Here is a 25,460-nt window from a genome sequence, read left to right as displayed (position 1 = left end):
CCTGGTCAGGCGGCGAAGGGTAACGATCTGGTGGCCTATGGTAAAAAGCATCGAACTCTCTACTACTTGGTACAAATTGAGTTTGATATGTTCCCTGGTTGTCATGGAAACTAGAGGGTTGCCACCTTCCATCAGTTTGCTGTGGATATCTTGAATGTAGTACACCATCTTCATGTAGACGAGATGAATCAAAAGGCCTTTCACGATAAGGGAAGTCATTATAACGATCTTGTAAAGGACTCCTCTGTAAATGTAGATTGCCTGACGGATGATACATTCCTGGTGGAGATCTGTGTTGTGTTAAGCTTGCACTACTATCATATCCCGGCAGTGGATTGGTAGCGATAGCAGGTGTACTTGTGAAGTGACTATTCCCACTGTATTGTGGTACAGCCCCAGACCTTGTAGCAGATAAACCAGAAGTCTGTAAAAATAGATATTTTTTGGCACTAAGTCTAGCGAACATCATAACAGTTTTATTCTTTTATTTCAGTAACAAATACATCAGAACATCATGCTGAAGTTTCAACCACTGTTTGTTGAAACAACAACGAAAATAGACCTTGTCACGGTTTTGGTAGCCATCTTGACGGGTAGACAACCGCGAGAGAAATAACAGTGTTTGCATGGGAACCTAATGTCGAATAATTTTTGTAAAACGGCTGTTCTGAAGAAAGTAGGAAGTGTAAACTTAAGTTACACAGCAAAGGATTCTACTACCAAATTTTGAGGGCCGTACCTGTGCTTAAGTTTCTCCAGTTGCTTGCTTTAGATTTTCCACATTTTATCTGCAATTTTTCCCAGGAAATTTTAGTCAGCTGCAGAAAACTTTTTACAGACAAAAGTATAGAAAATTTCAAAAAGTGGTTCTAGCGCAGGTGACGCCCTCAATTATTTTTTCATTAGAAACCTTAGGGGTGAAGTTTTAGCTCACAATTCATTTTTTTCCAGTACAGCTCCTTTACAGAAATTATTTGACATTAAATTCCCATACAAACACTGTAATTTCTCACATGGTTGCCTACCCATCAAGGTGGCTTCCAAAACAGTGATAGTTACAGATCTCTTTGCTTTGCCTCTATAGAGATTGATGAAACTGTGCAAAATAAGTTTATCCTAGGTTTGACTGATGTTAGATAAACCAAAATTACAGCACACAGTGGTGTTAAATGTTGAAATAAAGTTGTAGACATAAACATAGGCAATTTAGTAGCATCTACATGTAGTTTGATCTGATTAACATGATCATTACCCTAGATACCTCATAGCTGCAGATTAATTTGAAAACTAGCAGTAAGTTAAGTACATTGTAATTATTTCACCAGAGTGAAGAGAAACTGAAACCATACATGTGGGAGAACAAGAGAGAAAAAATCCAGTACTGTACAATGTACATTACACCAAGTAAATTGTCATGCCACTTTACTGAAAGAAATTTCCCCTGAGTAGTAAGCCTCCTGAGTAATTCAATTTTTTCTTTTTTTTTATGCTTTGGTAAATAAAACAATGCTGGGCCCGGTTCCTCGAAAGATGGTTAAGTTTAACCCAAGATTAAGCCAAATTTCAAGCACAGTTTTCTTGTCTAAGAACATGCAACTCGAGGTTACAAAGTGCTGTTGAGCCTTTACTAAGAGATACCATAATGATAACACAAAATGTTACCCTAAGCAATGCATATTGGAATGTATAATACAAAAATGGACCAAATTTTAATCCTGGATTAACACTCATTGACCTTTCAGGAACTGGGCCCAGACTTATAACTAAACTTATTACCTGCATTTTCGATACTAATATTGCATCTGGTAAATTAACATATTTATATATTATGCCTAAATAGACAATCAGCAATTTGACTGCCACATCGACTGTTAAATTGTGACAATTATTGTCACAATTTAACAGTCGATGTGGCAGTCAAATTGCTGATTGTCTATTTAGGCATAATATATAAATACATCTATTGAATAGATGTATCGAAACACACCGATGACATTAAGAGTTTTCATAACTGACAGAACACCATTAAGATCTCGACTTAAATGACCAATCAGGTCAGTAACCAGAGTTTAATACCATAACCTGACATGATACAACTCACTTTGACTCTGAAGATGACTACCGCACAGGTTATTGAAATGTCAGTCACTGTCAACAAAGGTCCTATTCAGGACTACATTTACCGGCACAATAAGGCTCAACCTGTTTATATTATGCCACCACGCAATATTTATTTTGACCAAATAACTTACACTTGTCAGGCCATTCCTGTCCTGCTGTTGTCTCAGTCTATAGTTCTCCAGTTCTTCTCTCCATCGAGGGTACATCTTATTGATATAATTCTCATATTGTTGCTGTAACATCACACAACAGATGTTTCATTATTAAATAGACCTTGTCAGCTTGCATGTTGTGTTTTCCCAGTTCAGATCAAGTGATGTTCTCAATGAAGTTTGTCTTCTGTCTTTTCACAAAATAGGCATCCACTTGTACATGCATGTGTATGTTTAGGAACACATTCATAAAAAAATTCTCTGTGGTAACATCACATGTTTTAAAATGGGAAAACAAAAATTTAATATACAAGTAACAGATGAAAGAGTTTATTGAATTATTCGATTTGTTGTTGTTGTTTTTTTTAATAATTCATACAATTTGCTAAAAATGCCCTGTTCACAGAAACATGTCCAACAATAATCAAGAACATGTAATGCTATAAAACTGGGGAGTTGTTTAATAAGATGGTAATACACGCTTAGGTTCATGTAATTTTAAGATGTAGAACTGATATTACCTTGTAAGACTTAAGCCTATCTGATTTAACAGCTAGTATAGCAGCATGTCTCTCCACTCTCTCAAAGTCTTTAAGCAGCTCTCTATTTCTTTCTTTACTCTTTTTTTCATTTTCACAAATTTTTTTCCACTGCATTTCCAGTCGCTCTGCTTCCAATTTGCTTCTAAAATGTAATAAATAATAATTATTATTATGTAACAGATTACATGTAAGCAACCAATTTTTTCCGTGACTGTAGAATGAGGCATTATTATCCTATAATCGGTAAACTCTTCTGTGTCTTGCTGTGGGCTGATTCTTATAAAAGTGACCAGAGATCAGTAAATTATAAGGTTCTGGGAAACTTCCCATCCACCCCCTACCACTTCCCCTTAACCCACAGTTAACACCAATGTGTAGCGCCATTTTTATTTTCTACATGTACTTATTGTCAGTTTCTATGGTTATAAGATATGATGTCATAAGTAGCAGGTGGTCAAGCCTTTTTTGAGTGAAAATGCATGTATTTTCAACTCCTTTCAACAATAAAAGTAAAGCTGGGGGATAAAATGATGCAAAGTGCTTATTTATGCGTTATCTTACATGTCCAGCACAAAAAATTACCATTTATCGCAGTTTTAACCTGATTTCTAATTCTTGGTAAAATCCAAGATGGCAGCCAAAATGGTGACCATTGTTGGTGATGTCACAGGCCTCCAGCAGCACCACCACCCATAAAATAATTTATACCTCATCTTGTTGAGAAGATCAAAGGCTTTTCACTGAAGGCAAAATCTTTTTGCAATACTACAAGATATTAAAAACTCTGGGGGGGGATCTATCAACCCTCCCCCCCTGTATCACAGTGGGGGTATAAATTTGCATGTACATCGGAGGGTTGAGAACCTGAAGATTCTTGGATCACAAGTACCAGGTGATAAGGTGGCCATGCTGGATGACAACAATGGCCTCTGTGACTTCAGTACAGCAAACCATCAACAGCCATATTTCATATCATCCACACAAGAACAACAACAGTCAGAAAGAGCACACCAAACTTTACAAAAGTGTCAAGTATGGTATCCACCTGTGAACAAGATGCAGCCTTTCAAAAACTTGACAATTAACAGTACTATGAAAATGCATGGATTGGTGGAAACTTTACTGCGTATCTACATTTCTCTTGTTAAACATTAAAATTTTTGAATGGCTGTATTTCATTCAATATTTGCTAGCCTAGAATACAGGGCAGTTTGTGGGAGAGACATCTGCGATTCAGCAATTCAGTCGCAAACATTTTATGCTGATGACATAGATTTGTCCCGAATCTGGTCAACGACAGCTAATTGGTTGATGTACATCTAGTAAATTGTATTCTTTTAGCAATTGTTTACAAATGACAGGCCACAAAAATGTTAATGTCAGGAATCCACTCAAAAACGGTCATTATTTTGTGGAATATAATATATTCTTCTTTGAACCTCTGTAGGGGTATTTCTGATTATACCCATTGATGAAGAGACAATCTCATTTTTTGTTCTTATTATTGCTTTTAGCACAATCACATTGCCTTTTTCAATAAATTTTACAATGTCAGTCATGCAATGACAGCAACGAAACTGGTCAAAAAGTGTGCTTCACGTTTTGTTTTGCTTATTTTCTCATTTCTGTCATAGTTGCAGTTGCCATGAGTTCACAAGTCGTGTTAGTGGAATCATCAAGAAAACTTTTTCTTGAAGTCCATCGAAGTTACAATTTCCCTTCAAAAACCAACCATCTGATGGAAAACACGCATCAAATTTACATCTGCAGGTTAACCCATAGTCTAGACCTGCCTTTAATAGACCTGCATCGATTCCAAACAAGGTTTGTGATTGGCTGGTAAAACAATAGGGATGGTGACATAACAATGCTCCTATCCCTGAAAACAATAGGTAGTGCAGGTTATAGGGACTATTATTCTAATAAAAGTTTTGAGTTCTTCTGTGAAGGAGCTGGCAAACTCACGTGCTTCTTGTAAAGAAGAGCCTCTGTAACGATACTATACGGACTCGTACCCAGGCCCCCACAATAATATTCCGGCAATGATCTAACACCTACACCCACTATGCAGCCCCTTTTAAATAATTATCTCACAATGGAAAAGCCATTCCATTCTTACATAATAAAGGGAAAATTATCAACACAATTCTAAATCCCCTGACTTACAGTTTCCGGCTGGAGCTCAAGTGTCCAACAAAGTTGTCATCGATCGCGAACAAACCGGTTTTCTTCGCCGTTCTGGATGCCATTTTATTAGATGACCTGTGGGTAAAACAGAAGTTTCAACGGCTTGGATATCGGTGAATCCGTTTTAACTCAGTCAAGGGACGTTTTTTCTCCCGACACATAGCCTTAACCGTTGCTACGCCAACCATTTCGAGAGCTCGCGCACGGTGTGAAGTGACAAAAAAATCCTGCTTAACTCAGATGTTCTTACCCTTTTAATGCCAAAAGCAGATAGATTTACAAGTTGCCGAGAAAATCATTTTGATTTCCTCTCTTCCTCAATTGCCGGCAGAGAATACATGTACCGTATCGTCCGCTACCATATGCAAGTCCGCCATTTTTTCTAATAACTTGCCTACAACCATATTTGGAAAAGGTGAAAATACAGTTCCAGTCTTTTACGCGGTTACACGGTCGATGCCTGATGGAAACTGCACTGCCCTTCTTGACCCCGTTTGAGCGCTTTGAACATATCGGCAAATTTTAAGTATCTACTGCAACCATTTGCGTCACTTATGTGGTGGAAAAATTTCCGGTTTTTTTAATTTTTGTTTTAGCTCTCCGATATGGCTTCAAAGGAAGGTGCGTTTTGATAGATTTAATTATATTTCGCGAGCGATGCAAGCTTAGCTGAAGCTTCCATTCATTTGAAAATGAGGGTAAGCCAATGTTTATAGCTTTATATTCAGTTTTTATATTTCGTTTATTTTCAGATAAACCTCCATCAGAAAGTCAAGATGAAGGAAGTATTGGAGATTCGGGTGAACATCAAAGAGATGAGAGTAGGTTCCGTTCACAAGTTAAAAATAAAAAAGAGATAAGATGCAACAATGTAACAACCGGTTTCGCTACTTGTCGAATTCGCTACCCCTTAGTTTGCAACACGTTCGTGACATGTTATTTTCTGTAAGCCATCGAAAATAAAGTAAGATTTCCGTATAACCCTATATATATTAATTATGCATGCAGGAACTTCATTCCTTTTCTCACAAACAGTTTCAAGGGACAGGTTCACGGTTAAGCGCATGCTCATTAATTTAATTACTTTTTTCCAATTAATTATTAATTCTATAGGTTAATTGTCCCATTCACATGTATCTCAGTGATCTCAGAGAATTGTATTTCAGAGTAACCTGAAGTAGGATGGAGGAGTACTAAAATTGCCGAAAAAATAAGTGGATTATGCCAACACTACCAACTTTGAATTTATTGTTGATCTGAAGGTTTTATTCCATGGTTGATTAATTTACAGCTATTTGCAAATATTTAAGTTGATCAAGTGCAAGTGACTGCCAGGGGAGTATGCAGATTGGTTCTTTGACAACATTATGACATGATCATATTGCTTGCATAGATGATACAGCATGTCCCATCAGAAAAACAGCATTTTGATAAATGAGCATGCGCCTGTGAACCTGTCCCTTTAACATGAATAGAGTCGAAACATGTATGCCTAATAAATGTATAAATACAGAAAAAATACAGAAATCTTACCGAAACTATTTCCTTAATCCCACTGGAAAAAAAAAAGTATATTTCTTATTCTTTTCAGCTAGCCAATAGGCAGTGAGCCCAGTATTTAGGTAGCAAGTTTGACAAGTTGCAAAACCAGTGTAAAGCATTTAGATGATTGTTAGAATAATTGCAGTCAACTCGCTCGTAAGCGAGCACTCTTGGTACACAACAAAGTGTTGCTTACAAGAGGTGGTTGTCTATAGGAAAAATCAAGAAAATAAGCTCAAACTGATCTGATCATTGTTAAGTGATAGCCTTACAAGCTAAAATTAGTTAAATAGATAACTAGCAACAATGTTCACATCAGATAGCACTTGTAACTGTTGAAGCTTTGTACATAACATTTTGCATCAATGTAGCAAATATCCACTTTTTTATCCATGTACTAGATCATATTACAGCCATCTTTTTTGTAAGTCAACTGCTATAATCTTTCAGCACGCTAGGTTGGTCAGTGCTTTCATAAACTGAACTTTTGTGACATTCAAGAAATGGTTCTCTTACAATCATATGTGATCTTGCCAGGTGGTCACTTACCGGAAACAGGAAACAAAAGAATATGTTAAATTTCTGGCCAAAACAGTATTTGACTGAGAAACAAAACAGTTATTTGGTCACTTATAGAGGGGTTGATTACAAGAAGTGGTCATTATGAGAGAGCGCATTAACTGAATGTTAGGTGTACCATACACCAGTTACCACTACATGTAGTTTAGTGTTGGTGTCTGTACGAGTGGCAGATAAAGTGATGCTTCCACAAAGCAAGTATTAACCTTTCTCCTGTGCTGGCCTCAACAAACATTTACCCAATCTTTACCCATTGATCTTGCCTATTGCCAAGGGTAAACTGTGTTTAGTGAACTGATCAGAAAAGGAAACATGCTCAAGTAGCAAGTATGGCCTCCATAAATTATGTCTTGTCATAGCGAAATGTTAATCATTGGGCATGACAGGACATCAATAATCTTGGTTTTATTCCAAAAGAAAATCGACCATATTTTGTGGCCAGTACAAATTCAAGGAAAAACCTTTTTTTTTAATAATAAAAACTTTTATGCTCAAATTTAAAACACTTTTTTCCTGTCCTTGAATTCCTGCTGTCCAAATTGGCTGAAAGCAAACCAGTTAACAAACCCCAACTATAGTGGCCAACCCAAGTCTTTACGTACAGAGTTAAATCCGACACCCTAAACTACTTGGCATTTCAGCCGATGCTAACCCTCACTAAAATTCAGAAGCCTCAGTTAGACCTTAGTATTAACTTGCAACCCATAAGTTTTTCTGCCCTGCTGGAATACGAAAATCTTTGGCATCATTTGCTTTTTCCGGCCAAATGTTGATGACAATTAGTAAATGAGCATAGGGATGTGAAGAACTCTATTTGACAGTGATAAAGTTGTTATGAAATAATTGCATTATATCATTTTATGAATTAAGAATAATATTAATTTTATTTGTTTAGAAAACCAAGATAATAGTAGTGCTGAAGCCTCAGGAGGAGAGCCAAAAGATGGGAGTAAGTTTCTTTAGTTTGCTTCTTTTCATTTCAGTATGTCAAACTTTTGACACACTTTTAATTGCCTCATTAGGTCACCTCTGCTAACTATGTTTAAGTTCATATTTTGATTTAGCTAGTGTACCTTGAATAATTTTATACACACTGTCCTTTCTGCTGACAGCCAAGAGCACTGTATGTGTGACATATATCAGTCAAGCCTGTCTTTTGCTGGAGATATTTCTTGCACAGTTTGTTTTAGCAATTTAGTGTACCAGCAACATGGTAAAGTTTGGATAAGTTCAAAACTCATCAGTTTGTCATCTAATTACAAACCCTCTAGTCAGCCTCAGCTCCTTGTTTTCATTCCACCTTCTCATTTAAATCAAATCAGTGCATTGCAAATTAAAAATGAAATAATAGAATTTATAGTACTTCAGTCAATTCATTTTTAAATTATTAGATCAATGCTTTTTTTGTAACTGCTTCAAGCAATTAATTTGAAGGCATGCCCAGGACAAAGCCCGAAGTATATTCCGATAAACTGTATAATTCTCATTTCAGATAGCCTGGTATGTGCTTATAAAGCAAATTAGGAATAATTTAAAGTTTGATCAAGAGTCATCAAGTGCGTAATAACATACATGTTCTTTGTCGATATGAGAGGGATAGTCAGCTCTATCAAAACGGGAACATCTTTGAGATATGACAGACCTAATAATTTTAGAAAGATACTTTCCTTCATAATTTTTTTTATCTGTTTTTTCACCTTTGTATTTATGTAGGTAAAGCTACTGAATGTATTTTTATTTTTTTTTCTTCATTCTATTTATTATTATTCTTTTGTTGTTATTTTTTTTAGTTAGCTTGAATGCTCTTCAAAAATTTCTGCAAAGCTTACAAATATCTGCTGGCATTGGAGTTAAGAATGGAGAAGCTAATGAAGAGGAGAAGGAAAAACCAGTACAGTTATTAGATGAAGTAACATTTGAGGGTATCGCAAAATTCATCAGGAGTGGCCGCTGTGAGTTCATATTCTGACAATATTGTTATTGACATGTTTTTCATTTTGCAAATTTATACAAAAGATTGTAACAAATGTAGTGATCAAGAACTTGTTTATACATTTTTGGGGACAACAGATGGTACTACCTTTCAAAGAGGTGTCATTTTTAAAAGTGACATTATTTTGTTATAGAATTTTATACACAGAGGCAAAGGTTAGAATGAATAAATGAATGAACAACTTTATTAATGTGTCCATCTTCTAGGCCTAGCTGGCTACACGTAGGCTACTAGTCAGAGACACCAAAATTGTCTGCATTGTACGTCTTTATATGGTGAAATACTGAGAGGTTTTGGTGGTTGTTGTTTTGTAGGCTCCAAAATCATTGTCATGACAGGTGCAGGGATATCTACAGCAGCTGGTATTCCTGATTTTAGATCCCCTGGCACAGGCCTCTATGATAACCTTCAAAAATATGACTTACCCACTCCTCAAGCGGTGTTTGAGATCAATTTTTTTAGGGTAGGCTTTAGCACTAGCAGTGCTGAAAATTAAATATATGATGTACTAGCAATTAGTTTAATGCAGTTAAACCAGCCATCACTGAGCACCTGAAATGCCAAAATTTGGTAGTCGTTAACAGGAAACATAATGCTAATGACCAGTTCAAGTTATTGTGGTTTCACTGAGTAATTGATTTTGGTATTTGAGAACATACAGTGTACAGCTGTGCGTGTATTAAATAGGTGACTGTCCATTATGGTGAAAAGTAACATAGCATACAGAAGTTCAGCAACTGTATTATAGAATTCATAAATTATTTTATGCTATTTCAGGGCTGTGCCCTAACAGGGCACAGTGGCCCCTGTTGCCCAACTTTTGCCCTCGGGCGACTGGCAAATCTTAGTTTTTTCATACAAATCATATGCTGGGCAGCCTAGATTTTACCGGTTCAGAGAACCGGGCGCCCTTCAATTCTCCTTAGAGCACAGCCTTGTATTTGGTTAAGGTTCCTTGAAAAACCTGATCATGGTCACACTTTAATATCATTTTATTGTATCTTTATTTGCCAAGCTGTGGATCTTTCTTACTCTGCTGTCTGAAGAAAATAATATTAATTGTAACTTATATGCAAGATTGACACTAAAGCTTGGGAAAGAACTTAGCCTTTAATCAAACATAATACTCACTAGATTGATCAAAGTCTAATATTCGACAAAGTTGACTCAGTCTGTCATTCATTTTTTAGTCCAACCCTGCACCTTTCTTTACACTGGCCAAGGAGCTTTATCCTGGAAAATTTCAGGTAAGAATAATTATGATAATGAGAAAACACAGACTGATATTATCACAACATCTTTGTAGTTTGTTTTTAGCAACCAGATCATCTTCAACTGTTTATATTATACACCATTAATTTTTGCAATCTACAGTATGTAGAGCGATCATTCAGACACTATGCATTGTTTAATTTGCAGTTAACTAATGAAAAAACTGAACCACATTGCTTAATTGAAAGAAAACTTTCAACCAAACCAAAATTAATGTTCCATTCAACTCAATCAGAATTTTGATAACTTAAGACGTGAAGAAGGACTGGACACAAGTATTTTTTTTTTTTAATATAACAATGGTAACGTGGTGTGCACATTATTAGTTGCCCCATGAATGTTCTTGCCACATGCATCAACTAACTGGTGTGTTTCGGTTCTATCTTCAGCCTACAATTTCTCATTATTTCATCAAGTTATTAAGTGACAAGGGATTACTTCAAAGAAATTACACCCAGGTAGGATGGTCTTCCTATAAACTGCATTCTTGAAGTTACTTACAAGTAACGTAGTGATATCATGGTCCGTTTTGGGCTACATGTATGACTAATTTAGTTAAATAATTGAGCCTAGCTTAAAAAGTTTTTGCCACAAAATCTAACTTGTACAAACATTTGAGAGAAACTTGCAATAATAATTATTGTAAGCACCGGTAATGGTGAAAGCTAAAAAATTTTCACAAATCTGCATAGCTCTGCAATTTGTAAAACCAAAGTGAAAATTATGAAATTACAGATCAGATCAGGTTTATTTTTTCATTGCAGTTTGCAGCTACATAGCATTTGCGACTAATTATCTTTTTTCTTGTCTTGACCCTTACTCCACTAAAGAAGCTTACATTTGCCCACCTCTTCATTTCTTCCCTCTTCGTTGACCTCTTTAGTTAGTTCATAGGTCGTCAAGTCTGGACCCTGTACCCTGTAAAAGTCATTGCATAATTTATTTGATACAGCAGCTTGATCTTAACAATGTGTATAAGAGGTGTATACTATGCAGCACTCCCTGATGTTAGCAAGTGGGACGTTAGTAAACCAACATGTAGGTGAAACAACCAGCCACTGAACCTGGGCTACATCAATGGGTGCAAGTGATTTCACCTCTGGACCATTCTCGCTCTCCAAACTTCACTGACTTATTGATTATAACTTTGTTAGAATATCGACACTCTTGAGCGCGTGGCTGGCATCCCACAGGAGAAGATTATTGAAGCCCATGGTTCATTTCATACAGCACATTGCGTAGGCTGTCGAAAGGAGTATCCACATGAATGGATTAGGGGTAAGGATTGGTTTCATACATCAGTTTTGACAGGTTTTGGTACTATTGTATTAAACAAGGCTGCAAATAAAATGATGTTAATCAATGAACGATGGCTGACCCAAATTTGCTCATATTCACATATCAAAATACTGTTAGTTGGATATCTGTCCTTACAAGGAAAAGTAATTATTATTTGAAGGCCCTGTATCATTATAAAACATTTAACTAATAGCCTGAGGCCACGCTCCGTGGTGAAAAAAAAAAACCCTGCTTGGTTCGCCTCTTTACTTCCCAGTCTCCCCATTTTTCCTCATTTCTGCACCAAGGGGATTGGTCCCAGGCTATGTACTAACTTCTCTGTGTTTGGATATGGTGCTCAGATGTAGGGCGTATGTAGTAGGCCCTGGTTTGATTTTTAGGGCGAAGGAAGAAATCTTCCCTGTGCACGGCCTTCAAAAAAAATAGTTGGCGCCTGCTACGCAGGCTTTAAGTTGTGCTTCTTGGCAGCACTGAGGGACTACAACATGAATTTCTCCCTTCTGAGAATTTATCGTGGATATAAAGACATGGCAACAAACGATTTTGGATTTGGCACTGGTCCCTAAGAATTCAGCGCCTGGAATATTCTCCTTAATGACATTTAAAAAAATAAGCGAGTTGGGTTATTAGCTTTTAGTGTTAAAAGAATGATAATAATAATATACACCATATGTGTCCTAAAATTATTATTGTTATTTTCTTTCAGATGAAGTATTTGCAGACAGGATTCCCTATTGCTCTAAGTGTGAAGGAGTTGTCAAACCTGGTGAGTATTCAAACACTTCTCAGATTGGTGGAATAAAAGCTCCACTTATAGTGACACTCATACCCTAAAATGTTTTATCCACCATAATTGGTCAGGTTACTTTTGATCTGTCAGGGTTTACTGTGAATACTATGCGCGCTGTGAGTGGTCGTTGCTCCTTATTAGAGTACGGACACATGTTGGCGTGTTGTGAAAGTTGTTTTCTTTGCCTTGTCCAACATGACGCAAAGGTTTGTAAAAGGGTTGCGAACTTTTTTTGAATTCATTTAGAGAAATCTTCTAAAAAAAAAAAAAAGACAGAGGGCTGCGAGCTTTTTTTTAAAAATTCATTTAGAGAAAGCTTCGAAAAGAAAAAGACAGGGGCTGCTATAGTAAAAAAAATAGAACATAGTCTTGCCCAACATGGTGCGTACTTTTAAAAATTTTTTTCGAGCTTATTTCAGATTCAGTTCGAGAAAGCATTGAAAAAACGTTTACAGGAGCTGACAACTGAAGTGATGTCAGAGGCTATTAACTGGTGAAGAAAAGGAAGAAAACCTAGACAGAAAGTGGTCTTGGTGACTTGGAAAATGTCTTTACTTAATAAGATCCTTTGAAGAGTTGAGCGCTGTGTGTCAAGTTTCTACCTTTTTCTCTTCTGCAATTTGTCGTATACACTGCACGTCTGTTCAGGACGTCAAAATGTGGGAAAATACTTGTCATTGATGCATTTGCCTGTTTCTTCTTGGGCCATTTTTTGTTCTTGCCATTATTATTATGACGTTTTGTTATGTGTTACTGTAACGTGCTAGAATGCACTCTTTGACAGCACAGATTTTTATCCCATGAAAAGGTTGCAAGCAAGAAAGTTCACTGTAAGGCTTTTATAAATTAGTCAAATCTGATGCATAACATAATTATGTATTTTATCTTTGCAGACATTGTGTTTTTTGGTGAGTCCTTACCAGAACGCTTTCACAAGCATGTTACAAAGGTTAATGGCTATATTCAGTATAAACAATTCATGTGTTGTATACAGTTCTCTAATCTGAGCCTTCCTTGTTAGGTTCACTATGATAGTAGAGATGTTTCTGCAAATCCAGTAAATCAATGAAGATTTCTTTGGAAGTTCACATTTCGCATATTAAATTGCCCGTTCAATACATTGTCGTTCTGGACGCATGACTTACAAGCCTTAAACAGCTTATCAAATAGAAAATCAACGTCTCTAGTACTGCACAAGTGAAAAAAAATTTAGTTACCGTATTTATTCGAATAAGCGCCCAACCTCGAATTAGCGCCCACCTCGAATAAGCGCCCATCCTAAAGGCAGAAAAAGTTAATAAGCGCCCAGCCTCGAATAAGCACCCACCCCACCCCACCTCCCTCCCACTCCCACTCAAACTCAAATAAGCGACCAACCCCACCCCACCCCAAGAAATTGAATAAGTACTAATAAGAGACTTCCCCGAAGACGGAGTTTTCTTCAAAGTATTTTACAGGAACCTTGCCTTGTTACATCTTCGAGTTTTGTCATTACCATTTATTGTTTTGTTGCAAAATAAACATACTACACTTGCTGAAAATACTGAAAATTTAATAAGCGCCCAGCCTCGAATAAGCGCCCACTCTCAAGGTCCAAAAATTTAATAAGCACCCAGGGCGGTTAATCGAATAAATACGGTATATAGACTTTAACAGTAATATCTTCGTAAGAAACATTACCAAGGACGAGAAAGGTTAAGGTAAGTCTCGATTGTGGACGAACGAAGAAACATTTTTTTTTTCGGCTACATTTGAACCCGCGACTTCACACAGATACCGGTTTTGTTGCTGTCGACTGAGAGAGACTGCGGAGACTAAACCATATTTACAATGCGCCCATGTGACAGGCTTGCCCCATACTGTGGTTATCAGCAGTGTCTAGTGCATCGTGTGTGGTGACAAATAATGACAGATGATAAATGTCAAGATTGCTGATTCATATACATCGTGATTTATTAGGGTATATATAGGGAGGCCTTCGTAAAAGGCTCAATCAATATGACTGACGTATGTATGATCTCGCTTCTGTCACAGGATATGTCGAAATGTGACCTTTTGATTGTGATGGGTACTTCTTTAGTTGTGCAGCCATTTGCTTCACTTGTAGACAGGTGAGATAATGCGATAGCCCAATTTATAAAACAATTATCACTGCCAGATTAGGTTTTCTCCTTTTGTCATGTGTTATCAAAAACGATGTTGTATATTCAAGAGGAAAGTTGCGTCCAGTTCAAGGAGCTCCGTCAACACGTTTTACATTTACACAGTAGACAGCTGGCTCCGGCTGTTTGAACGTTGGATAGCACTATTCACTGGGTAAATTACAATCCAGGGGATAACTATTAGGGAAACCAATTAATGCGGTAACCACTGGATAGAGATTTGTCCAGTGGATAGCGTTATCCACCTGAACAACTGGGGGCTGTTTCAATACGTTTAGGCCCGAAGGCCTCCATAGTCGTAACTCTGGATGGACGCTCCACAACTTTAAGGTAATTGTCTTGCCCTCGTCTTGACAACATGCACGCAGATGCTTCTTGCAGAGAGCAGGTTCCCTTCGTTTAGTGTAACATAATAAATAATGATAATAATAGTAATAATTTATTAATTTGCTATAGCGCCTTTAAACATATAAATGATCAAAAGCGCTTTACATTCTCTAGGGACATATACTTCATTCGAACCTGTATTGAGCGGCACGGTATTGAGCGGTCACCCTCTATTAAGCGGTCAGTTTTCAAAGTCCCGAAGATTACTTCCCTTGATGTACTGTAATTTCGACCGCTTTTGATTTATAAAATGAATGTATGATAGATAAAACCGATAAAAAGGAAAAATGCTTATAAGAATACATGAATAAAATGAAAATAAAGAGATATATATTTAAACTACTTAAAAGCTTATCTCGTGTCTCTCAAAAGCCCCCAGTAATTCGCTTCGCGGATATGCGCGGGAAAGCTTTTCGACAATGTAGTGGCGCCAGCGGAATAATAATATGTAATAAAGAAATAATAATACATGTCACGCGTTCTTGTATCTGTATGCAGAGTTCCAGAGACAACTCCGAGACTGTTGATAAATAAAGAGAAAAGTGGACAGCAGGTACTATTGCATTTGTTGCTAGGCAACGCTCTCAAAGTTTCCGGTTCGTTCCATATTATGTATTTATTTTTTTAATATTTTTTTGTGCGGTTTATCAACTCTGCCATTTGCGATCCTTATAAAGATCCTCAACCGACTTGCTTCTTATGTTTTTTTGTCAGTAACTTGGCAAGTCGTATTTTTTTTTCTGTATTTATTGTTTGTATCTGTATATTAGATTGATTGATTATTGATTGTTACTCGTGTTACAATTTCAGGTAGATTTTTTCACGCTTTTAATGGGAGGGAAGAGTGGATTTCAATTTGACAGTGAGGACAATTATAGGTAAGATAAAAACGCAGTTACCATTCAAGTGAACAAAAAAGGTTTTGTAATTAAGTGGAAATTATGGAGCTTAAACTTTGAGAGTTGCACGGTATGGTTCCCTCTTAGATCTTCCCTCTTTAGTTTTTCCTGCTCACATCTCTCTACGCCGTCCCCACAATCTGAACGCCTGGAACAAGCTTGCAGTGGCGGATCCAGGGGAGGGGCGTGGGGGGCCCTCCTGCCCCCCTCCCCAATTTTTAGACCAAACTGAGGCCCGAAGGGCGGAAAAACTTTTTTTGGAAGACCCCCCCCCCCCCCCCCCCTTGCCCCCTTTATCTCAAGGTCTGAATCCGGGACTGGCTTGTGAGAGTGTAACTATGCTGTAATGTTTGGTTTGTTGTAGAGACGTAATGTGGCAGGGTACTACTGATGATGGCTGTGTTGCTCTGGCTGATTTACTGGGCTGGAAGGTTTGTCATTATCAAATAAACACCCTTACGCCCGGTTGCATAAAGCAACCTAACATTGAGTGGGAGTTTGCAACCTTTTCTGTCGATAGGTTTTCTTGTATTCGGTTGGTGTTTCCTTTCCTCTTGTAGAAAAGGGAGTGGTTGTATGAAATTCGCACTTAATCTTGAGTTGTTTAAACCTACCTGGCCCTTGGACCTTAGCTTATTGCTTTTAATCCCTTTTTCTCGGATAGCTTATGGGGCTATGTCACCCACGGAGGCCCAGAGAAGGTCAGTCGTGGCGCAAACAACGGCGACGCTCTTCCGCCCGTTCTTGAAAACTTTCTACGCCGTTTGTTCCTCGCCCCGACTGACCGCCCCCGGGAACAGTTCCGAGGATCGGATGAAACTACTTTAATTTGGAGGCATTTTCTGCGAACCCAACGTTTTCCTTTCGCTATGCTGAATAAGTTGTGAAGCGAGAGTTTTTGTTTCCTCTCGTCCTGACGTTCACGCTGCTCGTAAAAGGGAATTTTTTCTTTTATTATTATTATTTTTTTTTTCCGATAAGGAAAAACGCTTCACTTACATAGACACGCTTGCTACACTGGCTATTACTCTTCTTAGTCATGTTATCTTGGATATGTTTATTTATTCATTTATCGACTTATTCTGTTCGATGATTAATACAGGACGAGCTTTTGAAACTTGTGGAAACGGCACACAAAAAGATCGACAGCGCCTCAAGGGACGCCAATGGTAAGGTTATTTGCTGTATGTCCTTAACTATTAGCGCTGGGAGCCAGCCTAAGGTACTTAGGGTATGCCAAAAAGTGTTCAGCCTCTGCTTTTATAGCCAGATTTTAGGTTGTGGGTGTCAAGGTTTCATTTTCCATTTCTTAGTTTTTAATAAGAAATGGCTCCCCTTAAATGACAGTGATCCCCCCCCCCCCCCCCCCACTAATTTCTTCTAAGCCCCTCCCAATTTGAACTGCTTGGTAAGGTTTCTTTTAGTAACTTAAAATTCTCATTTGGTCTTAGATCAACACACAACAGCTAAAAAGTTAGTTGGCAAAGACAGTGTGGAAAAACAAGGCACCGCGGCGGAAAACGCAGCATCACCAAAGAGAACTCTACCAAAGAGCAAATCACCAGCGGGTACCTCATCAAATGAGCGCGCCTCAAAGGGTTCCACACCAAAGGAGGCTTCTGGAAAGAGCACTTCACCAGCGGGTCCCTCGGTAAAGGGGTCTAAATCAAAGCAGAGTCCTTGAAAGATGTCCATCAACCAAAGGATCCCCGATGAATGACATGTTTTCAAAGCTATCTTCCACTAAGAATTCTCCAACAAGGGATGATTCTCAAGATAGATACTTTAATTCTACCCCATGATGCTTGGAGCAACGTCGATTTTTTTATTATCGAAAAGACCTCTATTTATCATCAGGTTATAACGGTCATTACGTCGTTTTTGAGTCATTTCATTTCGACATAAGACTGACCAGTAAATGAGCTAAATAGGTACACCAATTTCTCCACCTGAACCCGGGGACCTTAAGAACGAGGATTTAAAATCTGTTTTCTACTGTATTCGAATAAGATTAAATTTAGAAACGCATTTAGGTCAAAATAAAATTAACAAATAAAGTAAAACACGTAGTTTCGGTTCGGGTACATTACCTGCAAATTTTTGTGTTTTACTTTTTTCGCTGATTGCTTCTCATTTTCGAGTCTAGTAGTGGACCTGAGCGCAAAGGACGCTCGCTTTTGCCTCAGAAAACATGAGCTCGATTTGTGCGCAAGGATGAGGCCAAGTTCACACGGCACTGGACGAATTTTCGACCAGTTAAATCTTCGTGCGTTTAGGAGTTCTATTCAAACAGAACCACCTTAACCCTATGAAAATTTAGACGCTTAGCTGGTCAAAAATCGAGGTGTAATTCTTAGCCAGGGTAAGGTTGAAAATTCAACCGGTGCCTTGTGCAATAGAAGAAAAAGTATAAAATTCTGTTAATGGACAACCACATAACCTAGAGTACATTGTTTCGTGACAATATGACCTAATATGATCCGAGATTTTGAAATTGCAGACACTTTAAAAAGAGTTTTGGGGTAAACAAGTAAGGTGGTCTTTAACAAAGTGCAATTGTAGTCAACATTTTCAGTCTACATCTCACTGCAAACTCTAATCCCGGCTAGTTTTTTTTTTCGTCTGGTTGGGTAGGGGGGCGGGGAATCTTTCGAATCTATACCGGTTAGATGTGTTGGTATTACACACTCCACAAGTCCACAAGCATAAACTGTAAACGACGTTTATTACAAGTACAAACCGCCCCGGGGAGGGGACTCCCTAAAAAGGGGTGGCGATGCTCGTCGTCTCGCTTTCGGATTTTGGTCTCACTTAAGGCGCTCTAGGCAAAACGCCGTCATATTTAGCAGCGAAGGTCTCGTTTAGGGTTGCACGTGAAAAAGTATTTAAATATATATATTGTCTGTGCTTTAACATGGTCTCTTTTAGGGGTCCAAAAAAGCTTGGGCCCCGCCCAGATGGGTCTCCTTTAGGGGTTTAATTCAAAATTTCCGACGAGCATCCCCATCCCTTTCATATCCGGAGCCCCCCCCCCCCCCCCACCCCTCCCCCGGGCAAACCGCGTACTGTTCGATTACAACAGCCAGTAGCACTTGGTGCGCCCTCGCTCTTCCCTGCATTCCTCACGGTATAGACATACTCGATCGCGTCACGCACCACTCACTTGCGTGTCACACACTCTTCATTGAGTCTATTTAGGATGGTGAAGCTCGGTAGGACTTTTCAAAAATTTGTTGCAATTGTGTTTATGTCTGTAAGTAGTTTAGAGTGGGTTTCGAAACATATAAAATTTTTCAAGTGTGTAGGAATAGACATTAATTAAAATATCAGCTTAGTTCTGACAAAGCCAGTGTTGTTTGCCTTTTTTTCCCTGTTCCAGGGAAGTATCAATGGAGATTGAGCTGAAAAAATGCAATCTACGACTTTCAAGTTCGCCATAATACAATTTGTCTCCCCCAACATTTTTTTTTTTTTTAATTTTTATTTTTTTCAATTTCTCACGGGACGATTGATCCCCTTAAAACAAAGGTTATGAAAAATTTTGTGAGGAAACAAATAGTCTTATGGGGAACGTGAAAGTCGCTAATTGATTTAGCTTTTATATAATTTTTCGTTGCTGCGTTGCTGATTGGCTGATTCCCGCACCACACAGCTGATCACAAGCACTGACCGATTTCGCTCTCGTAATTTTTGATTTGAAACACTTAAAACAATTTTAAACCGTTTTTGAAGTTACTGCCAGTCAATTTTTTTTTTTAATTTATGCGATTTTGCCCTTCTTGCTATTTTAAGAAGCTCCACCCCTTCAGCAGTTTTATTTTTCATTCAAAATATTTCTCCGTTTCTGACAACCTCGTTCCCAATGGGAAAAGCCCTGGGAACGAGGTTGCGTTTCTGATTCTCTCAAATCCTCCAGGTAATCCTCCATAACCATTTACAATTGACAATATTCGGAAAACTATTCACTGGGGTGATATCGAGAGAAAAAGGGACAACAACAGCAACAATCTTTATTTTTCGCAATAGACTACGAGTAGTCCCCCATTTTTTCCTCAGGGATAGTAGAGCGAGCGAAACGCGAGCGCGCGTGAAAATCACCCCACGCGAGAAAAGGTCGCAATCCTTATTTAAAGTTTCACGCAGAAAGCTAGTACTAATGTTGGCGGGCCAGTTGATTAATTTTGTAGGGAATAATTTTATTCTTTTATGTACATGTTTGTCTATATTTATGTATCTAGCCGGATTTTTGAAAATGTTACCGCCAAATGGACCTTTTGCGTCGAACAGTCTTTTTTTCGGCCAAAAAAGTAACTCTAAAGTTAGACTACGAGCAGTCTCTCTTTTTTCTGTAGTCCGTCGAGCAAAACGCGAGACACGCAAATGGCCACGCGCGAGACTGATGGTGCGCTTCGCCGCTCGCGCGTGCGTGCACTCCCCCTACTAAACCGGAAAAAAAAGAGAGACTGCTCGCTGTCTACTCTAAAGTAGCCATTATAAAAACTAAGACTGCAACCACCGCTTTTTTTTCTTCTCTTCCTCTCTTCCTCCTCGCTCTTTCTTTTTCTCCTTTCATTTTCCTTCGTTAGTGTGATTTTGGAGCTTATCAGGCCCAAAAAGCCTGCCTTTTGACGCGTTTTCACTCAAATGATATATGAAAGTTTATTATATAGACACGAGTGTTTTACTGCAAAATATACCACTCGTAAAATTCATAAAAACTACATCCGGGACCCGAGTGGTTTATTTTCCATTATCTCACACGTGAGTTTATCGATGATGTAATTTCGGTAATTTCCCTCTATTATTTTATCGATGTCTTTTGTCCATATAATAAAAAGAACATTACACGACGGCTTGAAGATATGAATTTTATTTTCTGGTGGGCTCTGATGGGCTGCGCTCGTTCGTAAAATATTGTTTTGCCACTCGAAAATAAAATTCATATCTTTGCGCCACCGTGTAATATCCTCTATTTATACAGAGGAGAGAAAGAATTTACATTACAAAATGTTTATCGGGTTTATCGGTAGTTAAGCTATTTTGCGAGGAGGAAATTGCCGAGTTCCTGCCTGAAAAACAAAAGCAAGAACAGCAAAAATACAACTCGAAGATGACAAATGTTGTTTAAAGAATATCTAGTCAGCTAAACATCCCTTTATATTCTAAATATGCCGATGAACAGACAAATGAAGACGGGAACTTAACATCGATAGGGGTCAGCGTGCTGAGATATCATCGGGATACCAAGAACATCCCTTCCAACGTTAGAGGACAGATGCAAAGGAGGGACAAAGCGTGAATTAAAAAGAATTGTGAACGATATTAACCAGCCAAATCAAATTTTTCTCACAAAGCCAGCAAATACCAGCCACGGACATGATATAACTTAAGATCTACACCAGGTTCAGTAGCAATACCCAGGGGCGGATCCAGGTTTTTTTTTTAGGAGGGGGTGCACTCGTCTCTTGCTCTACTTCAACACCAATAAACCACATAGATTTTTTTTGCAGAACACCAGTTGTATTAGAAAACCGCAGGTCATCTCGGGGGGGGGGGGGGGGGGTGCGCACCCCCTGCACCCTCCCCCTAGATCCGCCCCTGATACCTAAGTCAGGAAGGCAAAGACATACTAATTCCTTTTAGCCAGATCTACAAGACTCTTTCTACTGACCTTTATTAGAAATTCCCTTAATAGTATTTCGTAGTATATGTTTTTCCCCTTTAATTTTGTAAAGCCATTGCATATATGTATATATGTATATATGTTACTTTTAAACATGGATAAATAAATACCTCTGATTAGCCGAGTTTTCGGTCCGTACTGTAAATTACGGATCCTCGTTTTTTCCCATGGATTTATGGCCCGCGCGCTTCAAACACGGACCATATTTTCTTCCACAGAAAGGTTACGATTCAGTTTCTACATCAGCTTCGTTCTCATTCAAACAAAGCTAGGTTAAAATCTGAACAAAATTTAAACAATAACAGGGAGAAAGGTACTAAAATTACAGTTTCAAAATCACGTCACTTTGTCGATCTACTGAAGGTGTTAATCGAAAATAATTGAGTAGACTTTTGCATAAATTAACTACGGACAGATCGGGTCAATTTCCTTTCATAAAGAACGGTGCAGACTATTTACTCCAGAACCCTTTTTAAAGGGTTCTGGAGTAAATAGTCTGCACCGTTCTATATGAAAGGAAATTGAAAAAGGGTTCTGGAGTAAATAGTCTGTACAGTTCTATATGAAAGGAAATTGACCCGATCTGTCCGTAAAAGCAAAAGTCTACTCAATTATATAACTGGTTAAAAGCTTAAAAGCTTTTAAATGGAAGCTTAAAATGGAAGCTTAAAAGCTTCCATATTTTAATGAAGTGATTATTTGGTAAGCGGCAAATTCAGGAAGGATAGATCTTTCTACAGAAGGCAATACGTGCCAGACAACAGACGTTACAATAGTATATGTCAATCTAGCCTGCGTAGCTAGCAAGCGTTTCCGTTTACTTTCGGAGCAAAGAAGACCGAGGAAGGGGATTTTTGGTTTTGACCGTGCGAGAAATGAAACGAGAGCTAAAAATTGAAAGAGGGGGAGGGGGAGGGGAGGTTTCCTTCCTTTCCTCCCCACCCCCTCCCCGCTCTTTTACTTGCGCCATTTTTCGCGCGGCAGTTGACTCTCGTTCCTCGTTTTTTGCTCAAAGACCGCACAGAAACGCTTGCTATGCAGGCTTATCTCAATTTAACATATACACTTAAGAAAAACTAGGAGATATTCCGTACCATCATTATAATTTTTTTAAATCGTTGTTTCATTTAATTAAATTCGATCGACGACAAGGAAAAACTAACACACTAGCTAAAAACGCCATAAACAAGGAGGATAGATAAGTAATTTCCTCGAAATTCAGATCACGACGAAAGGTATTTTCAGGTCGATTCCCGAGAAAGCGTAAAGTATTCACATAAAAAAAAGGTATCCAGAATATTGAATACAGGAAATCAGATAAGGCCATGTTTGCGATGAAATAATTTATCGTTCTTTTTTAAGTTGTTCATTACAACGAATTCATGAAAGGAGAAGACTTCTTTTGATCACTATTTTACACGTTGAAAATGCAGTGTAAATTGAAACAATTAATAACTGAATCTTTGTGATATCTAACATTGAATAGTGATAAAATATCCCTTAGTTTATTTATCAGGCCGCGACCACTAAAGGTACGTAGGGTTTATTAAGGCGCGCACGAGCCAAAGGTCCAAACGGCCGGAGCTTATTCCGGTTTCCTCAGCATGGAGCATGTTTAGAAGTATTGCTTCTCCCCTCTGGACGGGATGCTAGTCCATCTTTGGGTTACCCCCCAGCTGTATGTCGCCGGTACCCATTTATACACCTGGATGAACAGAGAAAAAATGAATAGTAAAGTTCCTTGTCTAAGAAAACAACGCGACGGCGAGGCTTGAACCCCTGTGTTCGACGAGTCTGAACCACTCGGCCACACACGTCTCCACTGAAGAGTATCAAGCAAATGTTTAAACATAAAGGAGAACCGAATAAGGCTATATGAATCAAGTCTAAAACGTCTGCTGCTTGCATTTTCAGTGCTTAACGGTACATATCAGGATTGTTCGTTTTTATGATTAATAAGTTATTATTATAATAAACTGAACATATTATTTTTATTAATCCTCAGTTAAGTACGCCCAAGGCAGTCGGGGTGATTTTTTATTCGCAAGTGTTCCACTTACCTCTAAATCTTAACATGTTCAATCAAAAGCACATTTTTGCGACTTACGACTGTACAAAAGAACATTTCATGAGTCTTCTAAGACCTATTCGATAATTACTACTAAAAATAAAACAGATAACTGGGTTGATAGCACAGTACGCGTTAGCCGTCATGTACTTGGTGACAGAGGCGTATAGCCAAAAACTACAGGAGAAATGCGTGGAACTGTAGTGATAACGGAAGATTAAAGAGTTGATAGAGCCTAGTAACCAACAAAGCACAAACACTGTTACAATAGCAATGGACATTTGAAGAACGTTTCTGTTTCTTCTTTACTGCTGTCGCTGATTGTTGGTCGACTGTTCACCTGGGTGTATCTGTGTCTTGAGCTTGATAAAGATGATGGAATAAAGAATGACTAACAACATAACAGGGATGTATATAAACAGAATGTGGTAAGCTAGTACGAAACTGGCATGGGATGATGACTCTCCGAATACTTTCTTCCATTTCGCAACACGCCAGGTTCCCTCTGGGTATTCAACGATCTCGATGGCGAACAAGTATGGCGAATTGACAGCTACGGCAACTATCCACGTGGCAAGAATGAAGAAGGGACACAGCTTGGATCTGATGAGTGGGGAACGGAGTGGAAATACCACGGCTCCAAAGCGATCCACTGCTATAAGAATCAGATTCTGAATCGAAACAGCAATGGAAACTTCTCCAAAGAAGGCAACAAGCTTACAAAAGGCCTGGCCAAGTGGACCACCGGTAAGAAGCGAGGTGGTGTGCAACCTTGACAGGTTGCAAGGTATAAAGAAGAATGGAAAAAGCAAATCAGATGAGGCCATGTTTGCGATGAAATAATTTATCGGTTTTCTTAAGTTCGGCGTTTTATAAACGATCATTACAATGAGAGAATTTGCGGCCAGTGAAACTATAATGAACAGACAGAAGGTAACGGTTCCTCCGATTTTCCACGCAGTAGAATTTAACTGAGGAAAGCAGTTCCAAGATCCGCTGGATCCGTTCGCCGTTGAGTTCATGCTGAGTTTTGCGACGTATCTACAGAGTCGTACACATGCAGTCAAGTAACTTTGAATTACTGCTCTGTATATTGCATATGCCGTTTGAGTGGCAGAACTTTTATTGACAATTGCAAGCCCCCTGCGAAGCAACAGCACAGCTGTCCTCTGAGGCCTTCAATAAGTGAGTTTGTTTATAATGTTCCGGCATTATCCGCTAACCGACCTTTTGACAGAATTGAAACAGTGGGGTATAAAATGTTATAAACCATCCAGAACACTTCATTTAGGTTATGTGGTTGTATTAAGAAATCGATTGAGAAGATGATTAAACAAGCGTGTTTTAACACATTAAAAAATTATATCTTTGGTAGTACCATCATCAACTACACAAGTTTGACAGTTAGCCACGGAAGCATAGGGGAAGCTGCCTTCAGGCCATTAAGCCCACGCTTAACAGGTGAATATGAGGAAAAAATAAGTGCATATTATCCCGTGTGCATAAAACATGAGAAGTTTTTATAACATTTACTTCTCGATCAACCTATTAATGGGAAAACCAAAAGTGTGCTGTCGGCAAAGAGAATTTGGCACGTTCTTCTGACCAGGGCTTGTTAGTCCTTTGACTGCTCAGTTTTAATTGTTACAAACTTCAGTACTTGTTGGCTACAGTTGTCTTTTTCGATAATCTTGTGGCACTTTTTATATATAATGACCAGAAAACTCACCTGCTTTAATACCGTAAATGATCTCATAGACGCCTAGGGCGTTTAGTAATTTTAG

The 25,460-nt window shown here is 38.4% G+C and overlaps 2 protein-coding genes and 1 pseudogene across 2 annotated transcripts in view; 1 reads left to right on the top strand and 2 right to left on the bottom strand.

The window, feature by feature from the left end:
• The window catches only part of LOC140944654 (uncharacterized), a 29,618-nt gene extending 24,241 nt beyond the window's left edge, over positions 1 to 5,377 (bottom strand). The window contains exons 1-5 of the mRNA XM_073393772.1: positions 5,253 to 5,377; positions 4,982 to 5,077; positions 2,795 to 2,957; positions 2,253 to 2,354; positions 1 to 424 (exon numbers count right to left, since the gene is read on the bottom strand). The exon at positions 1 to 424 is cut by the window's left edge and continues 317 nt beyond it. Coding sequence (XP_073249873.1) covers positions 1 to 424; positions 2,253 to 2,354; positions 2,795 to 2,957; positions 4,982 to 5,064 — 772 coding nt within the window. The 5' untranslated portion in view covers positions 5,065 to 5,077; positions 5,253 to 5,377. The remainder of the gene's footprint in view (positions 425 to 2,252; positions 2,355 to 2,794; positions 2,958 to 4,981; positions 5,078 to 5,252) is intronic.
• A 108-nt stretch (positions 5,378 to 5,485) lies between these two features.
• On the top strand, positions 5,486 to 19,270 carry LOC140942737 (NAD-dependent protein deacetylase sirtuin-2-like). Its single transcript, XM_073391716.1, has 16 exons — positions 5,486 to 5,623; positions 5,755 to 5,823; positions 8,019 to 8,072; positions 8,914 to 9,075; positions 9,431 to 9,579; positions 10,307 to 10,363; positions 10,778 to 10,846; positions 11,543 to 11,666; positions 12,394 to 12,453; positions 13,371 to 13,426; positions 14,512 to 14,588; positions 15,525 to 15,579; positions 15,837 to 15,904; positions 16,290 to 16,356; positions 17,028 to 17,094; positions 17,377 to 19,270. The coding sequence occupies exons 1-16, from the start codon at positions 5,608 to 5,610 to the stop codon at positions 17,607 to 17,609; spliced, it is 1,383 nt and encodes a 460-aa protein (XP_073247817.1). The 5' UTR covers positions 5,486 to 5,607; the 3' UTR covers positions 17,610 to 19,270.
• Positions 19,271 to 23,711: 4,441 nt separating this feature from the next.
• LOC140944653 (RYamide receptor-like) lies at positions 23,712 to 24,698 on the bottom strand (annotated as a pseudogene).
• Between the last annotated feature and the right edge of the window lie 762 nt (positions 24,699 to 25,460).

This window comes from Porites lutea, chromosome 7 (assembly GCF_958299795.1).
Source record: "Porites lutea chromosome 7, jaPorLute2.1, whole genome shotgun sequence".
NCBI classification, from domain to species: domain Eukaryota; kingdom Metazoa; phylum Cnidaria; class Anthozoa; order Scleractinia; family Poritidae; genus Porites; species Porites lutea.
This window is presented reverse-complemented; position numbering and strand designations above follow the sequence as displayed.